The following is a 23,341-nucleotide window of genomic DNA, read 5'->3' on the forward strand; positions in this document are numbered from 1 at the left end:
CCCACGGCCCAGGGGGCGCGTCACATCTAGTAGTGCGGGCCTAGGTAAAATAGGAGGCAGGTCAGTGAAGGCACAGTGAGCTGCCATAAGAGCATACAGATGAATATGTAAGCAGCGCACCAGATAGAGCGCCTCTTACAGGCCGCCCCGAAGCATATCATTATCTCCAAACTGAAAGTAAAGATTACACAAGAACCACAAGATTTCATCAACCAAGGTATCGTATTAACCAGTGTAATGTCACCCACCAGACAGTGTATGTATTTTACTGAGCACAATCCTGCTGACAGGTGCGCTTTAAGTTGACCAACTCATTCCAGATATTTTTGACCTGCAACACTTGCCACAAGAACAGTATCCATGGCGGTGTAACATAAAAGTCATTTAAGTGGCAGTATTCTTTAACCCCTTTACCCCCGAAGGCTGTTTGCACGTTAATGACAGGCAAATTTTTACAGTTCTGACCCAGTGTCACTTTATGAGGTAATAACTCTGGGACTCTTCAGCGAATCCCACTGATACCAAGACTGTTTTTTCATGACATATTGTACTTCATGATAGTGGCAACATTTATTCGATATCACTTGCGTTTATTTGTGAAAAAAAAATCTGAAAATTTGTCAGAAAATTTTGAAAATTTCGCAATTTTCTAAATTTGAATTTTCATGCCCTTAAATCAGAGAAATATTTTACACAAAATAGTTAATAAATAATATTTACCACATGTCTACTTTACATCAGCACAATTTTGGAACCAAATTTTTTTTTTTGTTAGGAAGTTATAAGGGTTAATAGTTGACCAGCGATTTCTCATTTTTCCAACAAAATTTACAAAACCATTTTTTTTTTAGGGACCACATCACATTTGAAGTGATTTTGAGGGGCCTTTATGACAGAAAATACCTAAAAGTGACACCATTCTAAAAACTGTTCCCCTCAAGGTGCTCAAAACCACATTCAAAAAGTTTATTAACCCTTCAGGTGCTTCACAGGAATTTTTGGAATGTGGAAGAAAACAATGAACATTTAACTTTTTTTACACAAAAATGTTAATTTAGACCCAAATTTATTTATTTTCGCAAGGGTTGACTGGAAAAAATTGACCGCAAAATTTGTTGTGCAATTTTTCCTGAGCACGCCGATACCACATATGTGGGGGAAATCCACTGTTTGGGCGCACTGCAGTTTTAAGAAGGGAAGATGCGCCATTTGACTTCTTGAATGTAAAATTTGCTTAAATAATTATCAGATGCCATGTCGCGTTTGGAGAGTCCCTGAAGTGCCGAAACAGTGGAAACTGCCCACAACGGACCCTATTTTCGAAACTAGACCCCTCAAGGAACCTCTCTAGATGTGTGCTGAGCACGCTGAACCCCCAGGTGCTTCACAGAAGTTTATAACGTAGAGCCATGAAAATAAAAAAAAAAAATAACTTTTTCCGCAAAAATTATCTTTTAGCCCCAATTTTTTTATTTTCACAGGGGTAAGAGGAGAAAATTGACCCCCAAAACTGTTATGCAATTTCTTCTGAGTACGCAGATACCACATATATGGGGAAAGTACACTGGGCGCACGGCATGGTTCAGAAGGAGAGGAGCACTGTGTGACTTTTTGAACTCAAAATTGGCTAGAATCAAGAGGGGACGCCATGTAGTGTTTGGGGAACCCCTGATGCGCCTATATAGTGGAAACCCCCCAAGTGACCCCATTTTGAAAACTAGACCTCTTAAGGATTTTATCAAGGGGTATGGTGAACATTTTGAGCCCAGAGGTACGACACAGAATTTGATAACATTAGGTCATCATATTGAATAAGTTGTCATTAGTCTTGAGTGCAAGTGCTCGCTACTTGAGTTTGCATCGGGTACTCGGGTATGCACCATGTATCGCGGGTGCTCGAGTAACATGTGCAAGGCCCCGCATGTTTCACGGTTGTTGTTAAGACACCCAAAAAAACATGTGGGGATCGCTCGTGCATGGCAGGCAATCCCCGCAAGTTTTTTTTGGCCGCGAAGCATATGGGGCAGAAACTCGAGCATGTCACCAGAGCACCCGCTTTACTCGGTGTATACTCGAGCACCCGATGAAAACTCAAGTAGCGAGCACTTGTGCTCAACACTAGTCATCATTTTTTTCTTTATTTTTAAAAAAATCATAACCCCAACACAACCCTAACCCTAAGCCTAGCACAGTCCAAGCACAACCCTAACCATAACACAAACCTAACCCTAGCACAACCCTAACCCTAGCACAACCCTAACCCTAGCACAACCCTAACCCTAGCACAACCCTAACCCTAGCACAACCCTAACCCTAGCACAACCCTAAACCTAGCACAACCCTAAACCTAGCACAACCTTAACCCTAGCACAACCTTAACCCTAGCACAACCCTAACTCTAGAGTTTATTTTTTTCACCGTTCCTCGTGCGGTATAAGTGATTAGACAACTTTATTCTTCAGGTCGGTGCGATTACAGCGATACCAGATTCATATCGAGTTTCTATATTTGGCAGCTGTCACACCCTAAAGGGCAGAAAAATATTTTTTCCATATTTCGGCTGAAGAGTCATGTAAGGGCTTGTTTTTTTGCGGCACAAGTTGACGCTTTTCTTGGTTCCGTTTTCGGCACATGACATTTTCTGATCACTTTCTATTCTGATTTTTGGGAGGCAGAATAAACAAAAACCAACAATTCAGGAATTGCTTTTTGTTTTTTTGTTTTTTTTATGCCATTCCGCGTGTGGTAAAATTTATTATTCGGGTTAGTACGTTTACAGCGGTACCACATTTATATTGTTTTTTATGGTTTGGGGCTTTTATACAATAAAAACTATTTTATAGAAAAAAATATTTTTTGTATCGCTTTATTCTGAGGGCTATAACTTTTATTTTTCGGCTGATGGAGCTGTATGGCGGCTTGTTTTTTGCAGGACAAGATGACGTTTTCAGCGGTACTATTTTTAATAACATTCTTCTTTTTTATCGCGTTTTATTTCATTTTTTGTTTGGCGGTATGATGATGAAGCATCATTTTTTTCTTCGTTTTTTATTTTTTTACCGTGTTCACTATAAGGGTTAACTAGTGGGACCGTTTTATAGGTCAGGTCGTTCCGGATGTGGCGATACCAAATGTGTGTACTTTTAATGTGGTGGTTTTTTTATAATAATATTTATTTATGAGTGCAGTATATTTTTATTTTTTCATTATTTTTATTTTTTTTTTATATATTTTTACAATTTTTAATTTTATTTTTCCCCACTTTCTGGCACTTTTTTAATTACTTTTACCCTTTGTCCCACTATGGGACTTTCACTTTTTGCAGCCTGATCACTTGCATAGCATAGAGATGCAGGAGCATCTCTGTGCTATGCAGGCTGTCAGTCCTGCACTGGCACAAGTTAGTTAGAACGTGCACTGAGAACGATCTAACTAACTTGCTGATGCCTGGTGACCCGGATGTCGTCATGACGACATCAGGTCATCATGGCAACTACCAGACCCAGCAGACACAGCGCGGGATCCCGGATACAAGGTAAGAGGGGTTACGTCCCCTTGCTCCCGGAATGCTGCAATCGACTTCGATCGCAGCATTTTGGGGATTAATGTGCCACTGTGGGATCGCTCCTGGCACATATTACCGGGTGTTAGCCAAAAGGCCCAGGGCACAGGGACGTACTATTACTGACATTGTCAGTAAGGGGTTAATAAACAATTAATAGAGAGATTACAAATCCGGACAGGACACAGATTATTACATGTAATACATTTTTTTTTAATCTGAGACTTCTCTGCATTTAGTGGTTACTACTCACCTGGGCAGTCATATGTAGGAATCTCCTCTTTACACCACTCATCACCCCTCACATATGTCTCTGTAGTATTAATATGGGTCAGATCTTCACCCTGAAACAAATATTGTAAAAGTCACAGACAGATGATGGAGAAGTCCCATCTATGATCAGCTCTAATCCTGCCATCTCCACCGTTCTCATTACACAAGTATAAAACATATAATACTGGTGGATAAAACAAGACTGAACACAAGACCTTCACAGCCGTCTACACATCATAGGGGAGATCTCATGACACCTTCTCTCCATCTACCTGATGATCCTGAGGAACATTAGGATCTTCTTGTTTACAGTCCTGTGGAAGAAGAGGACGGGGACATCTCTCTGGTGTTGTCCTCTTACTGGATAGATCTGGAGGAAACACATACAAGGACTGAATTCATTCTTTACATACAGATAATTATAGGCCGTGTGTATTTAGTCCTGTCCATTACCTGGTGATGTGAGGGGCTGGGGAACCTCCATCATGATTTCCTTGTACAGATCTTTGTGTCCTTCTAAATACTCCCACTCCTCCATGGAGAAATAGACAGCGACATCCTGACATCTTATAGGAACCTGACACATACAATGATACCGTCATCCCCCCGATCCCTTAATAGCGTTACTGTATAATGTCCCAGCATTCCCAGCAGTGTCACCTCTCCAGTCAGCAGCTCAATCATCTTGTAGGTGAGTTCTAGGATCTTCTGCTCATTGATGTCCTCATGTATCAGGGGAAGGGGTGGAGGCCCCGTGATTGGGCTCAGGGGTCTTCCCCATCCCTCAGACACAGGGTCCTGACAGCGCTCACTAGAGGTCTTCTTCACTACTGTATAATCCTGGTTATGGAGAGACACATTAATAAATCTCACTCCAGACATTTCCAGAGTCCTCACCTCTCCAGTTCTGTCCATCTGTTATTCCCATAGATAAGAATGATGTAATGTGACGTCATCAGAATCTCTCACCTCTCCAGTAAGCCGGAAGAGGATCTCTAGGGTGAGGTGGAATATCCTCTCCGCCATCTTCTTCTTCTCCTTCTCCTTCTCCATCCACTAAGGTTTAAGGTAAATTTTCTAGAAGATGGAAGATAATGATGAGAACGACTGAATCTACAGGATCCTAAATGGAAGGAAGATGGCTGCTCTGTGCGCACAGGAGCTGTGATGAGGTCACAGGAGGGGAGGAGTCAGGGGTCACATGATCAGGGGCCTCAGTGGATGCAGGACTCTGCTGTGCTGGTTGTCATGGTGCTGGATGAGCTGAAGTTTATGTGTGGGGTCAGGAGGGGTTTACAGGGGGGATGTAGCAGAGCCGCGTGTGTACGAGGTGTACGGAGCGGAGCCGTGTGTGTACGAGGTGTACGGAGCGGAGCCGCGTGTGTACGAGGTGTACGGAGCAGAGCCGTGTGTGTACGAGATGTACGGAGCGGAGCCGTGTGTGTACGAGGTGTACGGAGCAGAGCCGTGTGTGTACGAGGTGTACGGAGCGGAGCCGCGTGTGTACGAGGTGTACGGAGCAGAGCCGCGTGTGTACGAGGTGTACGGAGCGGAGCCGCGTGTGTACGAGGTGTACGGAGCGGAGCCGTGTGTGTACGAGGTGTACAGAGCAGAGCCGTGTGTGTACGAGGTGTACGGAGCAGAGCCGTGTGTGTACGAGGTGTACGGAGCAGAGCCGTGTGTGTACGGAGCAGAGCCGCGTGTGTACGAGGTGTACGGAGCAGAGCCGTGTGTGTACGAGGTGTACGGAGCAGAGCCGTGTGTGTACGGAGCAGAGCCGTGTGTGTACGAGGTGTGCGGAGCGGAGCCGTGTGTGTACGAGGTGTACGGAGCAGAGCCGTGTGTGTACGAGGTGTGCGGAGCGGAGCCGTGTGTGTACGAGGTGTACGGAGCAGAGCCGCGTGTGTACGAGGTGTACGGAGCAGAGCCGTGTGTGTACGAGGTGTACGGAGCGGAGCCGCGTGTGTACGAGGTGTACGGAGCGGAGCCGCGTGTGTACGAGGTGTGCGGAGCGGAGCCGTGTGTGTACGAGGCGTACGGAGCAGAGCTGCGTGTGTACGAGGTGTACGGAGCAGAGCCGTGTGTGTACGAGGTGTACGGAGCGGAGCCGCGTGTGTACGAGGTGTACGGAGCGGAGCCGCGTGTGTACGAGGTGTGCGGAGCGGAGCCGTGTGTGTACGAGGTGTACGGAGCAGAGCCGTGTGTGTACGAGGTGTACGGAGCGGAGCCGTGTGTGTACGAGGTGTACGGAGAGGAGTATCCCGAGTTATCTATCTGCACCATCTGAATAGAGCGAGTTCTGCGTCACTAAGATGAATGATGATGGGAGTGTATGTGCATGAAGGAAGCTGTCAGTTTCTATGCACCTTCACTTACCTCACTATGGCTGTATACATGTGTGTATGTATTTCAGCCATTAACTCCTTGTTCGGTCTAAGATGATGTAAGGTGGCTTTCGGACACACAGTTGATGGGAGGTATATATCACAGAGGTGGTTGTCCTAGACCAGGGGTCTCAAACTCAGCTGGGCATATGGGCCGCACATGGAAAAACATTTAATTTGGGGGGCCGCATTATTTGCATGACAAAGTGACATTTTTAGTGATACCATTTTATTTTCTATACACCTTTTGAACTGGTCCTCATCTTGCAGACATGGTCTCCCCTCCAGGTCCCCCATATTGCAGACATGGTCTCCCCTCCAGGTCCGCCATATTGCAGACATGGTCTCCCCTCCAGGTCCCCCATATTGCAGACATGGTCCCCCATCCAGGTCCCCATCCAGCAGACATGGTCTCCCATCCAGGTCCTCCATATTGCCGACATGGTCCCCCATATTGCAGACATGGTCCCCCATCCAGGTCCCCCATATTGCAGACGTGGCCTTCATATTGCAGACATGGTCCCCCATCCAGGTCCCCCATCCAACAGACATGGTCTTCCATCCAGGTCCTCCATATTGCAGACATGGTCCCCCATATTGCCGACATGGTCCCCCATATTGCAGACATGGTCCCCCATCCAGGTCCCCCTTATTGCAGACATGGCCTTCATATTGCAGACATGGTCCCCATATTGCAGACATGGTCTCCCATCCAGGTCCCCCATATCGCAGACATGGCCTTCATATTGCAGACATGGTCCCCCATCCAGGTCCCCCCATATTGCAGACATGATCCCCCATCCAGGTACCCCATATTGCAGACATGGTCCCCCATATTACAGACATGGTCCCCCATCCTGGTCCTTATGTTGCAGACATGTCCCCCATACAGGTCCCCATGTTGCAGACATGTCCCCCATCCAGGTGTCCCCCCCATACTGCGCACAGGGCCGCCCCCCTCCCATACTGCGCACAGGGTCCCCGTCCCCCCATATTGCACTCAGGGTCCCCCTCCCCCCATACAGCGCTCAGGGTCCCAGCCCACCCCATACAGCGCTCAGGATCCCAGTCCCCCCCATACTGCGCTCAGGGTCCCCGTCCCCCGCCAAACAGCGCTCATGGTCCCCGTCCCCCCATACTGCACTCAGGGTCCCCCCACATACTGCGCTCATGGTCCCCGTCCCCCCATACTGCGCTCAGGGTCCCCGTCCCCCCATACTGCGCTCAGGGTCCCCGTCCCCCCATACTGCACACGGTGCCCCCCTCCATATACTGAGCACAGGTCCCCTGTGCTGTATTTCACATGACAGAGAAAAAAATATATATATATTCTCACCTGTCCTCCGTTCCCTCGGCGTCCTTTCTGCACCTGTGGCCCGCAGGCACAGACCCCGTAACGATCGCGGCTTTCTCCAGCAGCCGCCGATATCAGCGCTGTATTGCAGTGTATTGCCGCGCAGAGACCGGCTCTCTGCACAGCAATACCAGTGCCAGCCGCCAACCTATCAGAGGCCAGCAGCTGACATCTGTACATGGCAGTGATGTCATACGCCGCCGCGCTGGGACGCAGAGGTCAGCTGCTGGCCTCTGATAGGCCGGTGGCTGGCACTGATATTGCTGTGCAGAGAGACGGTCTCTGCGCCGCAATACACTGTACTACAGCACTGATATCGGCGGCTGCTGGAGAGAGCCGCGATCATTATGGGGTCTATGTGCCTGCGGGCCGCAAGAAGCAGCCGGAGGGGCCGCATCGGGCCGCGTGTTTGAGACCCCTAGACTGTCTCGTAATGTGCCCTTGTTGGAACTGTTTACTTTGTTTTGCCTCCATTGAATGCCGTTTATTTTCCTTTGCTTGTGATGTGGTTTATGAAGAACCAATAACCCAGCAAGGACATATAAATGGAAACAGTTCCCGTGTTACCTCACCACGCACCCAAGTGAGTAGCATTCCCACAATGGGTGTTAGAAATACGGGCAGAGTTCCCAGGGAACACGTGTGACTGCTACAGAGGTACTGCATGCCCTGGACGAAGGCGGCCATAAGCCAGCAAATAACATCAGATAGCATGGAGAACCTAGTGAAACACCTGGTACAAGCCCAGCTGTAGCAGCAGTACCGACAACAGCTGGCGCAACAGAAGACAAATAAGCTGCTTATGCAACAGAGGTTCGTGGCATGGTGGTAGATTCGACTCCAAGGTCAGCTGATGATGTCTCCATCCAGAAGGCAGTAAGGAGAGCCCTGCAAAAAATGACCAAGGGTGACGACACAGAGGCCATTTTTGAAAGATTCGACGAGAGGGAGAAACTCTCACCAGGGCAATGTGCTGATGCCATACTTAACGGGGGAGCTCCAGAAGGCCTACTCTGACTTAGCCTTAAAAGATGCGCTTAGGAGTGACAATGACTGTCAGGGTACAACGTGTCCACCGCTTGGCATATCACTGTGACAAACCCCCTCCCTACCAAATGTTTGATTTGCTGAACCACATTCAAAAATGGTTGCAGGCAGAGACCTCTACCCCTGTGCAGATGGTAGAGCGAGTGGTAATGTACCGGTTTGTGCACTCCTTTCCGAGGCCAATACAGACTTGGGTTGCCCAGGGGGATCCCCGGAATACAGATGACCTGGTCAGACTGTTCGAAAGATATCACGGGGTCGATGGTTCCTTGGGGACCCCCAAAAAGGGGTGGGTCGTCCAAGATCAAAAGGCTCAGGGGAGGTTATACCAAAGGTTCCAGCTGGCAATATATGCTGGAAATATCACGGCCCAGGCCATATAGCACCCCATTGTCCCCTGACTTCCAAGCAGATGGACTGTAGCCTGGGTTGCCACTGTTCATACTATGTGTATCCAGTTTGCAGTGCGATCTTTCCACGCAATACGGGGCCACAAGCTTGTCCTGTAATGGGGAATTGTCGGCAAGTGACTGGACTGCTAGTCTTAGAAAGTTTGTTGACCCTAGTGAGGTACACATTTCCTCTCCAGCTGATCCCTGGAAAGAAAGTGGACGTCAATTGCTTTCACGAGGATGCTGTCCTAAACAGTATAGCGCAAGAGCCACGGGCTGACACCAGGTTTCCCTATTTTATGTTGAGTGGGGAGTTATTGTACAGTGTTATTAAGGTCAGAGAGGAAATAGTGGAGCAATTGTTGGTACCCTGACCATGTAGACGAAGGATGATGGACATGGTCCATTTACATGTCTTGACCATTTGGATGTGGATAAAAGTGGATAAGTGGTTGTGCGGAAGTTCTAGTGGCCTGGATGTCACCTCATATCCAAGGCCTTTCCACTTCATGCCGACTCCAATTCAAAAATATTTCCCGGATCCGCACATTCCTCAACCATGAATCTGCAAAAACACTAGTGCGTGCCCTCATCATCTCTCTCCTCGACTACTGCAACCTCCTGCTCTGTGGTCTCTCTTCTAACACTCTCGCACCCCTGCAATCTATCCTAAACTCTGCTGCCCAACTAATGCACCTGTCCCCCCGATATTCTCCTGTCTCTTCCCGCTGCCAATCCCTGCACTGGCTCCCCATTGCCCAGAGACTAAAGTTCAAGACCCTAACCTTGGCATACAAAACCATCCATAGCCTGTCTCCTCCATATATCTATGACCTAGTCTCCCGGTACCTACTTGCATGCAACCTCCGATCCTCACAGGACCACCTTCTCTACTCTGCTCCTTTCTCCTCTTCCCACAATTGCATACAAGATTTCTCCCATGCATCCCCCCTACTCTGGAACTCTCTACTCCAACACGTCAGACTCTCGCCTACTGTGGAAACCTTCAAAAGGAACCTGAAGACCGACCTCTTCCGATAAGCCTACAAACTGCAGTAACCCTCACTGCATGACCAGCTGTACCCTCACCTACGGTATCCTCACCCCCCTTCTACACTGTGAGCCCTCACGGGCAGGGTCCTCTCGCCTCCTGTGCCAGTCGGTGACTTGTTTTTGTTTAAACTATTGTACTTCTTGTCTGCTATGTATACCCCTTTTTCACATGTAAAGCGCCATGGAATTAATGGCGCTATATTAATTAATAATAATAACCTAGAAGACTAAAACTGTACCAAGTGTACATATGTGGCAAGATAGGGAGCCAGTTGAAACTCCATGTTTTCTGGACAAGCCTGAAGCAGATGTTGAAAGAGTCATAATAGCAAAGATGCCGTTGAAGGCTCAAAAATAGCAGTGCGGGAGTTGTTGCAGCAGAACAGGGACCTGTTCTTAGATTTGCTATTTTGTACAAAGGTCATAGAACATGAGGTTCTGATGGAATCCCATGTGCGGGTGAACTTGAAGCCCTATCTAATTCCTGAGGCCTGGCGAGAGCTATTCTCCAAGGAATCTCTGAGTATTTGAGGAATCCGAGAGGGTGGTGTAGCCCTATTGTCCTGGTTCCAAAACCTGATGGCGAATGGAGGTTCTGTAACGATTATAGGAAGCTGAATGAAGTCCAAGTTCAACGCATATCAGATGCCGTGTGTAGATGACCTGATCGCGAGACGTGGGCTGGCAAAGTATATAACTTTGTGACCCACTACTACTCAGGTAGCGTTAGCCCTCCGTGGGAAAGGTGTACTCGGACTGCGGGCCGGTGGTAGAGGGGGATGCAGTGGTGGCCTTGGCCCAGTCCGTGGCCAGGGCGCACACATTAAAAATATGGGGTAGTGGATGAGTGGTTATTTGTCGGCTACGCCACCTGTGGTTTCTGCTGAGGACCACCAGCGCTGCGCCAGTCCTCCGAGGCCGGTGTTCTAGCAGCTTGGGATGGAATAGCTCCCCGCAGGTGGAGCCAGGCCTCAGGGCAGAGTAGAAGAAGTGCAGTGCAGAGGAATGGTGGGTGCGGTGCCGCGCAGAAATGAGAGAGAAGAGGCGGTGAATGAAGTCATCCAGGTTTTACTCACGGTAGACTTGTTTTCAGCCACAAAGCTTCTCTTTGTTCCTCACGGCACGCTGCGGCCACCAGGATGGGGTTCAGCTCACTCCGGGTAGCTCGGATGCACCAGACAAAACCCCTCCACCAGTGTGTTCCTCTCACTTGCTGTACTAGAACCGCCTCGTGCCCCTACTAAGTCCCGTACGGGTACCGCAATGTCCGCTGAAGGTGGCTTGTAGCCCCCGGACCGCCTAGGTCCCTTATTGGTGACTGGTGTGTAAACGTGGCGTAAGGCTGGGGTCCCTCTGGATAGACGCAGATTAAGGGGATACAGGTGGCGACTCCGCTCCATCCATATTCCCCCTGGGATCCACTTCAGCCTCCGGACTTTTCTGACAGAGACCTGGAGTACAAAGTCAGATAATCGGGGACCGGTACCCCCTCTTGCGGCAGGAGTCTCTCTGGCGGGGCCAGAATAAGGGTAGCAGGTGGCGACTCTGCTCCGTCCACATCCCCTGAGATCCTTTCGCCTGTGGAGCTCTTCTCCTCTGCTCCCCTCCTAGGCCTTCTGGTGTGGACTAAGACATAGGACACAGCCAGCTGTAACTTAACTCTGCCCCAGCCCCCAATCTCAAGGCCTGAGACCGGGAATCACAGCCTCCTGAGGCAGATGCAGCTTGTACTAACTGTCACCTCCAGGGAACTGCGACAAAAAACCCGGTATTAAAGATGGCATCCATATTTATATGGATGTATTAGTGTAACCGTAAAGTGCTTCCTCCACCCTACTCACTACAAGGTTCCCCCTACTTTTGGTCCCCCCCTTACTCCTCCATTCAGGACTGGGGTAGCACATTGTGCTCTAAACCCCCTTCAGAATGGGAGTGTGTAGTGTTGGATGTGTGGTGGGGCCCTGTGTGGTGCTCCATTCTTACCTCGGAGAGGAGATACCACACCTCGTTCCATGAAGTGCAGTACCCCTGTCGCGACTGAACTCTCAGGGGCGCCACATAACCACCTTGGATTTAACTAAGAAATATTGGCAAATCCCCATGTCACAAGAAGCCAAGGAGAAGACTGCCTTCTCTATGCCCAACGGATGTTTCCAATATGTCCGGATGCTGTTTTGTCAAAAGGGAGCCCTGGCCACCTTCCAGAGTGCCATGGACTGGATCCTCGCAATCCATAAGAATTACACTGCATCATACTTTATATATTGTAATCTTCAGCCCAGATTGGAGATGTCACCTGCAAAAGGTCCAGTCGGTGTTTGATCCTCTCAGGAAGGCAGGGTTTTCTATAAATCTGAAAACATTTTGCCATGGGAAATAAAGAGGCCGAATAACTAGGATATTTAGTAGGTAGAGGCGAGATCAAACCCCAGATCAGTAAAGTAGATGCAATCCAAAACTGGCCAAGACCACTCTTAAAGAAGCAAGTTAGAGCCTTTCTGAAAATGAAAATAGCAGACAGCAGTCATGTAATGTGTGGTCTCTAAGTAAAGGTAATGTGACGGGAGCTAGTTACACCCATCCGCAGATGTCCAATCTTCTTCTGCCGGCCCCTGACATGGAAAAGCTTTTCTTACACTGGGATATATAAAATATGACTATCGCACTGTGTCTCCAAGATGGACTAAAACTTTTATTCTTACAAGCAGGTTTTATAGAGAATCACACAGGCTATTTTTAGCACCCATTGTTCTCACCAGATAATACCCACAGTAGGCTCCCAGACAGCAGTTAGGCAACAACCCATTAATCAGCACATTGTCTGTTTGCCCCTGCTAAGTGAGCACAGGAAGGTGGGGGCCAGGAGTGCTTTGGTCACATCACAAAATGTCCAACAATATGTGATCCACAATATTCACCCCACTTTGTAACATTATGTCCCATTAGCTGCATAGGTGCTACGACAACCCCCATGTGGAAAAATCTTGGAGTACGGGGTTGATCCATCACAGGTAAATTTGCAATAAAAAAGATGGCATCACTTGCTAACTTCTGCGATCAACCAGTGAGGAGTTATCGCAGAAAATTAGAGATTGAATAAAACCAAGAAGGGCGGAGACCAGCCCACGTGAGGTCATCACAGGGGAGTGTGTGGGCAGCGCCCCCGTCGGCATAAAAGATCAGGCCGAATATTGATCTATACTCATGCCGGGTTATACATATTTGTGTAAGCGGGGGTCCTGTTCCATAACGGTTCGTTTGAGTGCTTCCCTCCAGCTAAACTGAATGGTCTCTGCGATCGGCCTAGTAAGTCCTTCTATTAATCCCTTTTTATTTTGTGTAACTGTATATGCTGTATTAAACATGAACCCTGGGTGAAACATTTCCCACATTCTGGACATGAATATGACTTTTCTCCAGTGTTAATTCTTTGATGTTTTTGAAGATCTGGTTTCCGGATAAAACATTTCCCACATTCTGAACATGAATATGGCTTCTCTCCTGTATGACTTCTGTAATGTTTATGAAGATCTGGTTTCTGGGTAAAACATTTCCCACATTCTGGACATAAATATGGCTTTTCTCCAGTGTGAATTCTTTGATGTTTTTGAAGATCTGGTTTCTGGATAAAACATTTACCACATTCTGGACATAAATATGGCTTTTCTCCAGTGTGAATTCTTTGATGTCTTTGAAGATCTGGTTTCCGGATAAAACATTTCCCACATTCTGAACATGAATATGGCTTCTCTCCTGTGTGAATTCTTTGATGTTTATGAAGATCTGATTTCTGGAGAAAACATTTCCCACATTCTGAACATGAATATGGCTTCTCTCCTGTATGACTTCTGTAATGTTTAAGCAAATCTGACTTATTGCTGAAACATTTCGCACATTCTGAACATGAAAATGGCTTTTCTCCTGTGTGACTTCTTTGATGCATAAGCAATTTAGATTTATGTTCAAAACATTCCCCACATTCTTGACATAAATATGGCTTTTCTCCAGTGTGAATTCTTTGATGTTTATGAAGATCTGGTTTCTGGATAAAACATTTCCCACATTCTGAACATGAATATGGCTTCTCTCCTGTGTGAAATGTTTGATGTTTATGAAGATCTCGTTTCTGGATAAAACATTTCCCACATTCTGAACATGAATATGGCTTCTCTCCTGTATGACTTCTGTAATGTTTAAGCAAATATGACTTATCGCTGAAACATTTCCCACATTCTGAACATGAAAACGGCTTTTCTCCTGTGTGACTTCTCTGATGTGAAAGCAATTTATATTTAGTTTTAAAACATTTCCCACATTCTGAACAGGAAAATGGTTTCTTCCCTGTGGGAATTATTTGATGTTCGACATCCCTTCTCTGGCTTTCATTTTGCTTAACAGTCTGTGATGAATCCAAGTAGATGACGGATTGAAAAGGCTCAGATGATTGATTTCTGCTCTGAAGGGCTGGAGGTATAGCTGGAATAATGGCACGCTTTTCATAGGTATCTGGTTTGACACCACAGTCATCTGCCAAGAATAAATCTGATTTTATTATTTTTTAATATCAATGCCTTATATTTTATAACATTTCTCTATACATAATTCTATACAAATCAAAGTATAATGAAACTATGACCTAAGACAGTGGTGAGCCACCTGTGCACAAATCCCATGGTACTGAACCCCTAACGTACCATCGACGAACATAATACATATACGCAGAAACTTTTGAGGCAATAAAGGGAGGATTAAAAATAAGCTTTATTACATTACAATCTAAAGCAACAGAGAAAAATACACGCCATAAAAACAATGAAGATGGGGTATTCCCATCTCTGAGAAACTATACCAATATGTAGTAGGTATAATAAAAATAAGATTAGCAAATATCTCCAATTAGAAATGTAGTATAGTTCTTTTGATTCGCTATGTCGCTTACCCCATGTTCAGGGCATTGCAAGTTAGTTGCTAGTGGTCATAACTATGGATACCTAAGCTACTGCAATGCTCTGCACATGGGATAAGTGACAAAGAATCAGGAGAACTATACCACATTTCTAATTGGAGTCTGAATAAACCTCGACCTCACACATCGACAGGTACTCCGAGTGTCATGGGATCACCACGCTGACGTAGCGACCCTCCATCCCCTTACAGCAGAAGGACATGGTGGCAGAGACCACATTTGTGACTGTGCCGCACACTGGAATGTTATTGTCAGGGGAGTTCCCAATTCGGACCTCGGCCCCCATCAGTCGCTCCAGACCACAGTCCATCCTGTTAGTTATGGCGATGCTGGATATCTTGTAGCTCTGGCCCAGGTCCAGCTTCCACCAGGGATCCTTCTCCAGGTTGGTGTGGGTGCAGAAGCCACTACTGAAGTCGGTGTCTTTGTTCCCATCGATGGCGTTCTTAGCCAATATGCTCCTGGTGGCATACGGATAGTCCGACACCTGGGAGGCCACTCTGGTCCTTGCTATGTTTGTGGCTACAGGTGCCGGAGCGCATCCCAGAGCCAGAACCACAGATCCCAGTAGAATCAGAGAAGATGGGGGTCGGTACGTCAGCGTGGTGATCCCAGGACACTCGGAGTACATTTCTAATTGGAGGCATTTTCTATTATTATTATCCAACCTACTATATTTTGGGATAGGATTTTGGAGGTGAGAATACCCCTTCAAGGCTGTATGCTTAGGACTTATCCAGGACTCATCCAGATGCCTCATTCCATTGTTTTTTGTGATTACGTTTATCCCTCTTAAATGGCTTTTTGTATTTTTATGTGTTTTCAACTGCGATCTAATAAATTGTATTTTTAATCTCTATATTGTCTCACATTTCTCTATACACAGTCATGGTTGAAATAGTTGACGCCCTTAAAATTGTTCCAGAAAATGAAGTATTTCTCCTAGAACATTATTGCAATTACACCTGTTTTGTTATAGACACGTTTATTTCCTTTGTGTGTATTGTCACTGATCTTTTCTACAGAAATGTTCAATGGAGAATCAAAACTGGACCTTGACCAGATTATTACCTGACCCTACTTCTAAACCCTTTTCTGATCTGCCTACATACTTCTTGTTGACCGCAGAATGGTTTGGCTTCTCACTTGACTGTCCTTCCGGGACGTGTACTGCTGCTAGATATTGACCTTGGCTTCTCCAGCTTAGATGTTCACCTGCCTGACTTCTGTGTGTGGCCCGGCTCTCTTCTTGACATTCAGCTGTAATCTGGCAACTCACAACTACATTACAATTGGAGACATGGCGCCTTTCTGCAGCAAATAAAATTCCATTTAACCAATGAAACTTTGCTGCCAAAATGCGTTAATCAAAAAAGGTGCAAAAAAAAGCTTTTTTTGTTATGCATCAAATCTATCTGCAAGTAAAATGCACGTCAATTACTTGTGTGATCAAACTCATAATATAATGACCACAGGATCTGTGACGTCTCTGTATCTAGTGGTCACTACTCACCTGGGTGGTCATATGTAGGAATCTCCTCTTTACACCGCTCATCACCCCTCACATATGTCTCTGTAGTATTAATATGGGTCAGATCTTCACCCTGAAACAAATATTGTAAAAGTCACAGACAGATGGAGAAGTCCCATCTATGATCAGCTCTAATCCTGCCATCTCCACCGTTCTCATTACACAAGTATAAAACATATAATACTGGTGGATAAAACAAGACTGAGCACAAGACCTTCACAGCCATCTACACATCATAGGGGAGATCTCATGACACCTTCTCTCCATCTACCTGATGATCCTGAGGAACATTGGGGTCTTCTTGTTTACAGTCCTGTGGAAGAAGAGGACGGGGACATCTCTCTGGTGTTGTCCTCTTACTGGATAGATCTGGAGGAAACACATACAGGGACTGAATTCATTCTTTACTAGTGTTGAGCCACCCCCGTAGTGTTCGGGTTCGGTTCGGTTCGTCGAACACCGGGATGTTCGAGGAACTGTTCGTCGAACTGTTCGTCGAACACCTTAGAACACCGTCGAACACCGTTAAAACCAATGGCAGGCAAACAAAAACACATAGAAACACATAGAAAACACCTGCAAAGGTGTCCAAAAGCTGACAAACTGCTCAGAAGACACTCTCTTTAAAAAAGCCGGCCGGCAAATTCAGCAGCGGCATACACCGGTACCCGACAATTTAGACAAGAAGGAATAGAGCATCACACATAGATTAGATAGATAGAAACATGTCAGTCACACATATAAGAAGCACGGTGACAGTGTTGGTTACTTCACTTGTCATTTAGTGTAAAGGATTTATTAAAAAAAATATTAGTGTTTTCATGCACCGTCTCTTTAAAAAAGCCGGCCGGCAATTCAGCATCTGTACCCGACAATTTAGAACAGAAAGAATAGAGCTTCACACATAGATTAGATAGATAGAAACATGTCAGTCACATATATAATAAGTACAGTGATAGTGTTGCTTACTGTACTTGTCATTTAGTGTAAAGGATTTATTTAAAAAAATAATAGTGTTTTCATGCACTGTCTCTTTAAAAAAGCCGGCCGGCAATTCAGCAGCGGTACCCGACAATTTAGAACAGAAAGATAGAGCATCACACATAGATTAGATAGATAGAAACATGTCAGTCACATATATATGAAGTACAGTGATAGTGTTGGTTACTGTACTTGTCATTTAGTATTAAAATAAAGGATTTATTATTAAAAAAATTGGCGTGGGGTTCCCCTTAATTTTAGGCTCTAGCGGAGGTTAAGCAGACGGCTGGGGCAGATGTTTGAAGCCTGGGAAGGGGGTAATACCCACGGAGCTTCCCAGGCTACTAATATCAGCCCCCAGCTGAATACATAGCCTTTACTAGCTATTAAAATGGGGGACCCCCCAAAAAAAATGACGTGGGGTCCCCCCTAATTTAATAGCTAGCAAAGGCTAGGCAGACAGCTGGGGGCTGATATTAATAGCCCAGGAAGGGAGCCATGAATATTGGCCCCCTCCCAGGCTAGAAACACCAGCCGTCAGCCGCCCCAGAAATGGCGCATTCATAGGATGCGCCAATTCTGGCACTTAGCCTCGCTCTTCCACGCTGCCCTGGTGCGGTGGCAGGGGGTAATAGGGTTGGGGTTGATGTCAGCTTATAATGCCAGCTGACATCAAGCCCAGGTTAGTAATGGAGAGGCGTCTATAAGACACCCCCATTACTAACCCCATAGTCAAAGTTAAAAAAAACACAAACACCCAGAATAAAGTCCTTTAATTGAAATAAAGACACAATCCTTTATTGTTCTAAATTAAACCATACTTACCATCACGCCCATTCCAGCTGAAGCCAACGATCTCCTGCAATAAAAGAAAAATAATAAAGCAACCTCATCCTTACCTTTCCATGGTTCCCACGACAGCTTCAGCTCTGCTACATCGAGATGACAGGCTGGACCGCAGCAGAACGCTGCCATCCAGCCTGTCATCCCGCAGACACTGAGAAGCGCAGGCTTGCTTGCGCTGCTCAGCGTCTCTCTGTGACGACATCCAGAGGAGCCGAGTTCATGTCCAATGAACTCGGCTCACCTCATGCACGTCACTGACAGCGTGGGAAAATTCTCACGCTGAAGCGCTGATTGCAGGAGAATTTTCCCACGCTGTCAGTGACGTGCAGGAGGTGAGCTGAGTTCATTGGACATGAGCTCACCTCATGCACATCACTGACAGCGTGGGAGAATTCTCCTGCACTCAGCACTTCAGCGTGAGAATTTTCCCACGCTGTCAGTGACGTGCATGAGGTGAGCCGAGTTCATTGGACATGACCTCGGCTCATCTGGATGCCGTCACAGCGAGACAGTGAGGAGCGCAAGCATGCCTGCGCTTCTCAGTGTCTGCGGGATGACAGACTGGATGGCAGCGTTCTGCTGCGGTCCAGCCAGTCATCTCGATGTAGCAGAGCTGAAGCTGTCGTGGGAACCATGGAAAGGTAAGGATGAGGTTGGTTTATTATTTTTCTTTTATTGCAGGAGATCGTTGGCTTCAGCTGGAATGGGTGTGATGGTAAGTATGGTTTAATTTAGAACAATAAAGAATTGTGTCTTTATTTCAATTAAGGGACTTTATTCTGGGTGTTGTGTTTTTTTTAAATACTTTACTAGAAATTCATGGCGGTCATGTCTAATACTGGCGTGACCCCATGAATTTTGGGCTTGGGGCCAGCTGATAATACCAAGCTGGCCCTAACCCCTTTATTACCCAGTGAGCCACCGCACCAGGGCCCTGGATGAGTTGGGTACAGCGCCAGAAGATGGCGCTTCTATGAACGCGCCATTTTCCGGGGTGGCTGCGGACTGCAATTTGCAGCGGGGGTGGCCCAGAAAGCTTGGGCCTCCCTGCGCTGCAGATTCCAGCCCCCAGCTGCCTAGTTGTACCTGGCTGGACACAAAAATAGGGCGAAGCCCCACGTACTTTTTTTTTAATTATTTCATGAAATTCATGAAATAATTAAGAAAAAAAGGCCTTCCCTATATTGTTGTGTCCGGCCAGGTACAAATAGGCAGCTGGTGGATGGGGGCAGCCCGTTCCTGCCTGCTGTACCTGGCTGGACACAAATATAGTGCGAAGCCCCACTTCAATTTTTTTAAATTATTTCAGGAAATTCATGAAATAATTTAAAAAAAATTGACGTGGGGCTTCGCACTATATTTGTGTCCAGCCAGGTACAGCATGCAGGAACGGGCTGCCCCCAACCACCAGCTGCCTATTTGTACCTGGCCGGACACAACAATATAGGGAAGCCCTTTTTTTCTTAATTATTTCATGAAATAATTTAAAGAAAATTGACGTGGGGCTTCGCCCTGTTTTTGTGTCCAGCCAGGTACAACTAGGCAGCTGGGGGCTGGAATCCGCAGTGCAGGGAGGCCCAAGCTTTCTGGGCCACCCCCGCTGCAAATTGCAGTCCGCAGCCACCCCGGAAAATGGCGCGTTCATAGAAGCGCCATCTTCTGGCGCTGTACCCAACTCATCCAGGGCCCTGATGCGGTGGCTCACTGGGTAATAAAGGGGTTAGGGCCAGCTTGGCATTATCAGCTGGCCCTAAGCCCGAAATTCATGGGGTCACGCCAATATTAGACATGACCACCATGAATTTCTAGTAAAGTATTTAAAAAAAACACAACACCCAGAAAAAAGTCCTTTAATTGAAATAAACACACAATTCTTTATTGTTCTAAATTAAACCATACTTACCATCACGCCCATTCCAGCTGAAGCCAACGATCTCCTGAAATAAAAGAAAAATAATAAAGCAACATCATCCTTACCTTTCCATGGTTCCCATGACAGCTTCAGCTCTGCTACATCGAGATGACAGGCTGGACCGCAGCAGAACGCTGCCATCCAGTCTGTCATCCCGCAGACACTGAGAAGCGCAGGCTTGCTTGCGCTCCACAGTGTCTCTCTGTGAGGGCATCCAGATGAGCCGAGTTAATGTCCAATGAACTCGGCTCACCTCATGCACGTCACTGACAGCGTGGGAAAATTCTCCTGCACTCAGCGCTTCAGCGTGGGAGAATTCTTACACTGAAGCGCTGAGTGCAGGAGAATTCTTCCACGCTGTCAGTGACGTGCAGGAGGTGAGCTGAGTTCATTGGACATGAGCTCACCTTATGCACGTCACTGACAGCGTGGGAAAATTCTCCTGCACTCAGCGCTTCAGCGTGGGAGAATTCTCACGCTGAAGCGCTGAGTGCAGGAGAATTCTCCCACGCTGTCAGTGACGTGCAGGAGGTGAGCTGAGTTCATTGGACATGAGCTCACCTTATGCACGTCACTGACAGCGTGGGAGAATTCTCCTGCACTCACCGCTTCAGCGTGAGAATTTTCCCACGCTGTCAGTGACGTGCATGAGGTGAGCCGAGTTCATTGGACATGAACTCGGCTCATCTGGATGTCGTCACAGAGAGACGCTGAGCAGCGCAAGCAAGCCTGCGCTTCTCAGTGTCTGCGGGATGAGAGGCTGGATGGCAGCGTTCTGCTGCGGTCCAGCCTGTCATCTCGATGTAGCAGAGCTGAAGTTGTCGTGGGAACCATGGAAAGGTAAGGATGAGGTTGCTTTTTTTTTCTTTTATTGCAGGAGATCGTTGGCTTCAGCTGGAATGGGCGTGACGGTAAGTATGGTTTAATTTAGAACAATAAAGGATTGTGTCTTTATTTCAATTAAAGGACTTTATTCTGGGTGTTTGTGTTTTTTTTTACTTTGACTATGGGGTTAGTAATGGGGGTGTCTTATAGACGCCTCTCCATTACTAACCTGGGCTTGATGTCAGCTGGCATTATAAGCTGACATCAACCCCAACCCTATTACCCCCTGCCACCGCACCAGGGCAGCGTGGAAGAGCGAGGCTAAGTGCCAGAATTGGCGCATCCTATGAATGCGCCATTTCTGGGGCGGCTGACGGCTGGTGTTTCTAGCCTGGGAGGGGGCCAATATTCATGGCTCCCTTCCTGGGCTATTAATATCAGCCCCCAGCTGTCTGCCTAGCCTTTGCTAGCTATTAAATTAGGTGGGACCCCACGTCATTTTTTTTGGGGGGTCCCCCATTTTAATAGCTAGTAAAGGCTATGTATTCAGCTGGGGGCTGATATTAGTAGCCTGGGAAGCTCCGTGGGTATTAGGCTGAGTTCACACGATGCGTATTTCATGCGTTTCCGCGGCGTTTTTGCAGTTGCGTAAACGCCGCGGAAACGCATGAAAAACGCATGGTAGAAGGGAAGCAATGTTCCCCAATGGAAATCCGCATGTGCTGTGCCCATGATGCGGATTTTTCCGCAGCGTTAACGCTGCGGTCAAAAATCCGCAGCATGTCAATTAATTTTGCGGAAACGCGGCGATTTCGCCGCCATTGACTTGCATTAGAACGCGCCAATTCCGCAAGACAGCATTTGTACTTGCGTTATTGGCGCGTTCTAATATGCGGATGGTACCCGGGTGTGGAGGAGAGGAGAGTCTCATCCACACCCAGGTACCATTAAAAAAGCTGTAAAACAAGAATAAAATAAAAAATAAATGTATTCTTACCATCTGTCGGCCCGCGCAGCGCTCCCGCTTGGTTCCCGGCACTTGCAGTGAGTTGTAGGACCTGCGGTGACGTCAGAGTCATGTGATGGGTCACGTGACGCTGACGTCGGCAGGTCTTTCAATTCAAAGTTGCCGGCAGCCGGGAACTTTGTAAAGCAGGACAGCGCGGGCCATCAGAGGTAAGTATATACACTCTCTCGGGTCACACTATATAAATCCATGCTGTTTGCATGGATTTATATAGTGTGACCTAGTTGTCAAGCACTTTCCAGGTGATGCTAAAATCGCCTGGAAAGCGCTTGTCAATCTGCATGCGGAAACGCATGTCAATCTGCATGTGGATCCGCATGTATTCTGCAGGAAAAACGCATGCACAATCTGCATGCGTTTTTTCTGCCAGGGAGATGCAGAAATGATGCAGAAATTTTCTGCTTCATTTCTGCATCGTGTGCACATACCCTTACCCCCTTCCCAGGCTTCAAACATCTGCCCCAGCCGTCTGCTTAACCTCCGCTAGAGCCTAAAATTAAGGGGAACCCCACGCCAATTTTTTTAATAATAAATCCTTTATTTTAATACTAAATGACAAGTACAGTAACCAACACTATCACTGTACTTCATATATATGTGACTGACATGTTTCTATCTATCTAATCTATGTGTGATTCTCTATTCTTTCTATTCTAAATTGTCGGGTACCGCTGCTGAATTGCCGGCCGGCTTTTTTAAAGAGACGGTGCATGAAAACACTATTATTTTTTTTGATAAATCCTTTACGCTAAATGACAAGTACAGTAAGCAGCACTTTCACTGTACTTCGTATATATGTGGCTGACATGTTTATATCTATCTAATCTATGTGTGAAGCTCTATTCTTTCGGTTCTAAATTGCCGGGTACAGGTGTATGCCGCTGCTGAATTGCCGGCTTTTCATGTTTCACTGTTGGCACTGTTCCCATCGATTTGGGCAATCACTGTAATGCCACAACCACCATGGCTGTGGCATTACAGTGAGTGGCAGACAATCCCTGCATGATTGGTGCTCTAAATAGCGCCAGACATGCAGGACGCGCTTTTGGTGCACGAACAGTTATCGAACATAACCTCGAACAGCCGAATTTTTTGCAAATCGTTCGGGTTCGTCGAACAACTGGAACACCGCCCAAAACAGCTCGAATTTGAGATTGGCGAACAGTTCTAGTCGAACACCGCTCATCT

General features: G+C 46.8%; 2 protein-coding genes and 1 pseudogene across 2 annotated transcripts in view; all 3 read right to left on the bottom strand.

Annotated features, from left to right (window-relative positions):
* Nucleotides 1–23,339, bottom strand: part of LOC141213603 (uncharacterized) — a 36,307-nt gene extending 12,968 nt beyond the window's left edge. The window contains exons 1-8 of the mRNA XM_073665211.1: nt 23,331–23,339; nt 16,834–16,953; nt 16,545–16,635; nt 13,394–14,592; nt 4,496–4,663; nt 4,289–4,412; nt 4,108–4,205; nt 3,816–3,906 (exon numbers count right to left, since the gene is read on the bottom strand). Of these exons, the coding sequence (XP_073521312.1) occupies nt 3,816–3,906; nt 4,108–4,205; nt 4,289–4,412; nt 4,496–4,663; nt 13,394–14,592; nt 16,545–16,635; nt 16,834–16,953; nt 23,331–23,339 (1,900 nt within the window). The remainder of the gene's footprint in view (nt 1–3,815; nt 3,907–4,107; nt 4,206–4,288; nt 4,413–4,495; nt 4,664–13,393; nt 14,593–16,544; nt 16,636–16,833; nt 16,954–23,330) is intronic.
* LOC141213618 (uncharacterized) overlaps nt 1–23,341 on the bottom strand; it is a 297,701-nt gene that overhangs the window by 268,261 nt on the left and 6,099 nt on the right. The gene's annotated exons all lie outside the window — the stretch shown is intronic.
* Nucleotides 14,606–15,681, bottom strand: LOC141213633 (fucolectin-like; annotated as a pseudogene).

This window comes from Phyllobates terribilis, unplaced genomic scaffold (genome assembly GCF_046119375.1).
Source record: "Phyllobates terribilis strain yellow unplaced genomic scaffold, ASM4611937v1 Scaffold_200__1_contigs__length_3551848, whole genome shotgun sequence".
NCBI lineage: Eukaryota > Metazoa > Chordata > Amphibia > Anura > Dendrobatidae > Phyllobates > Phyllobates terribilis.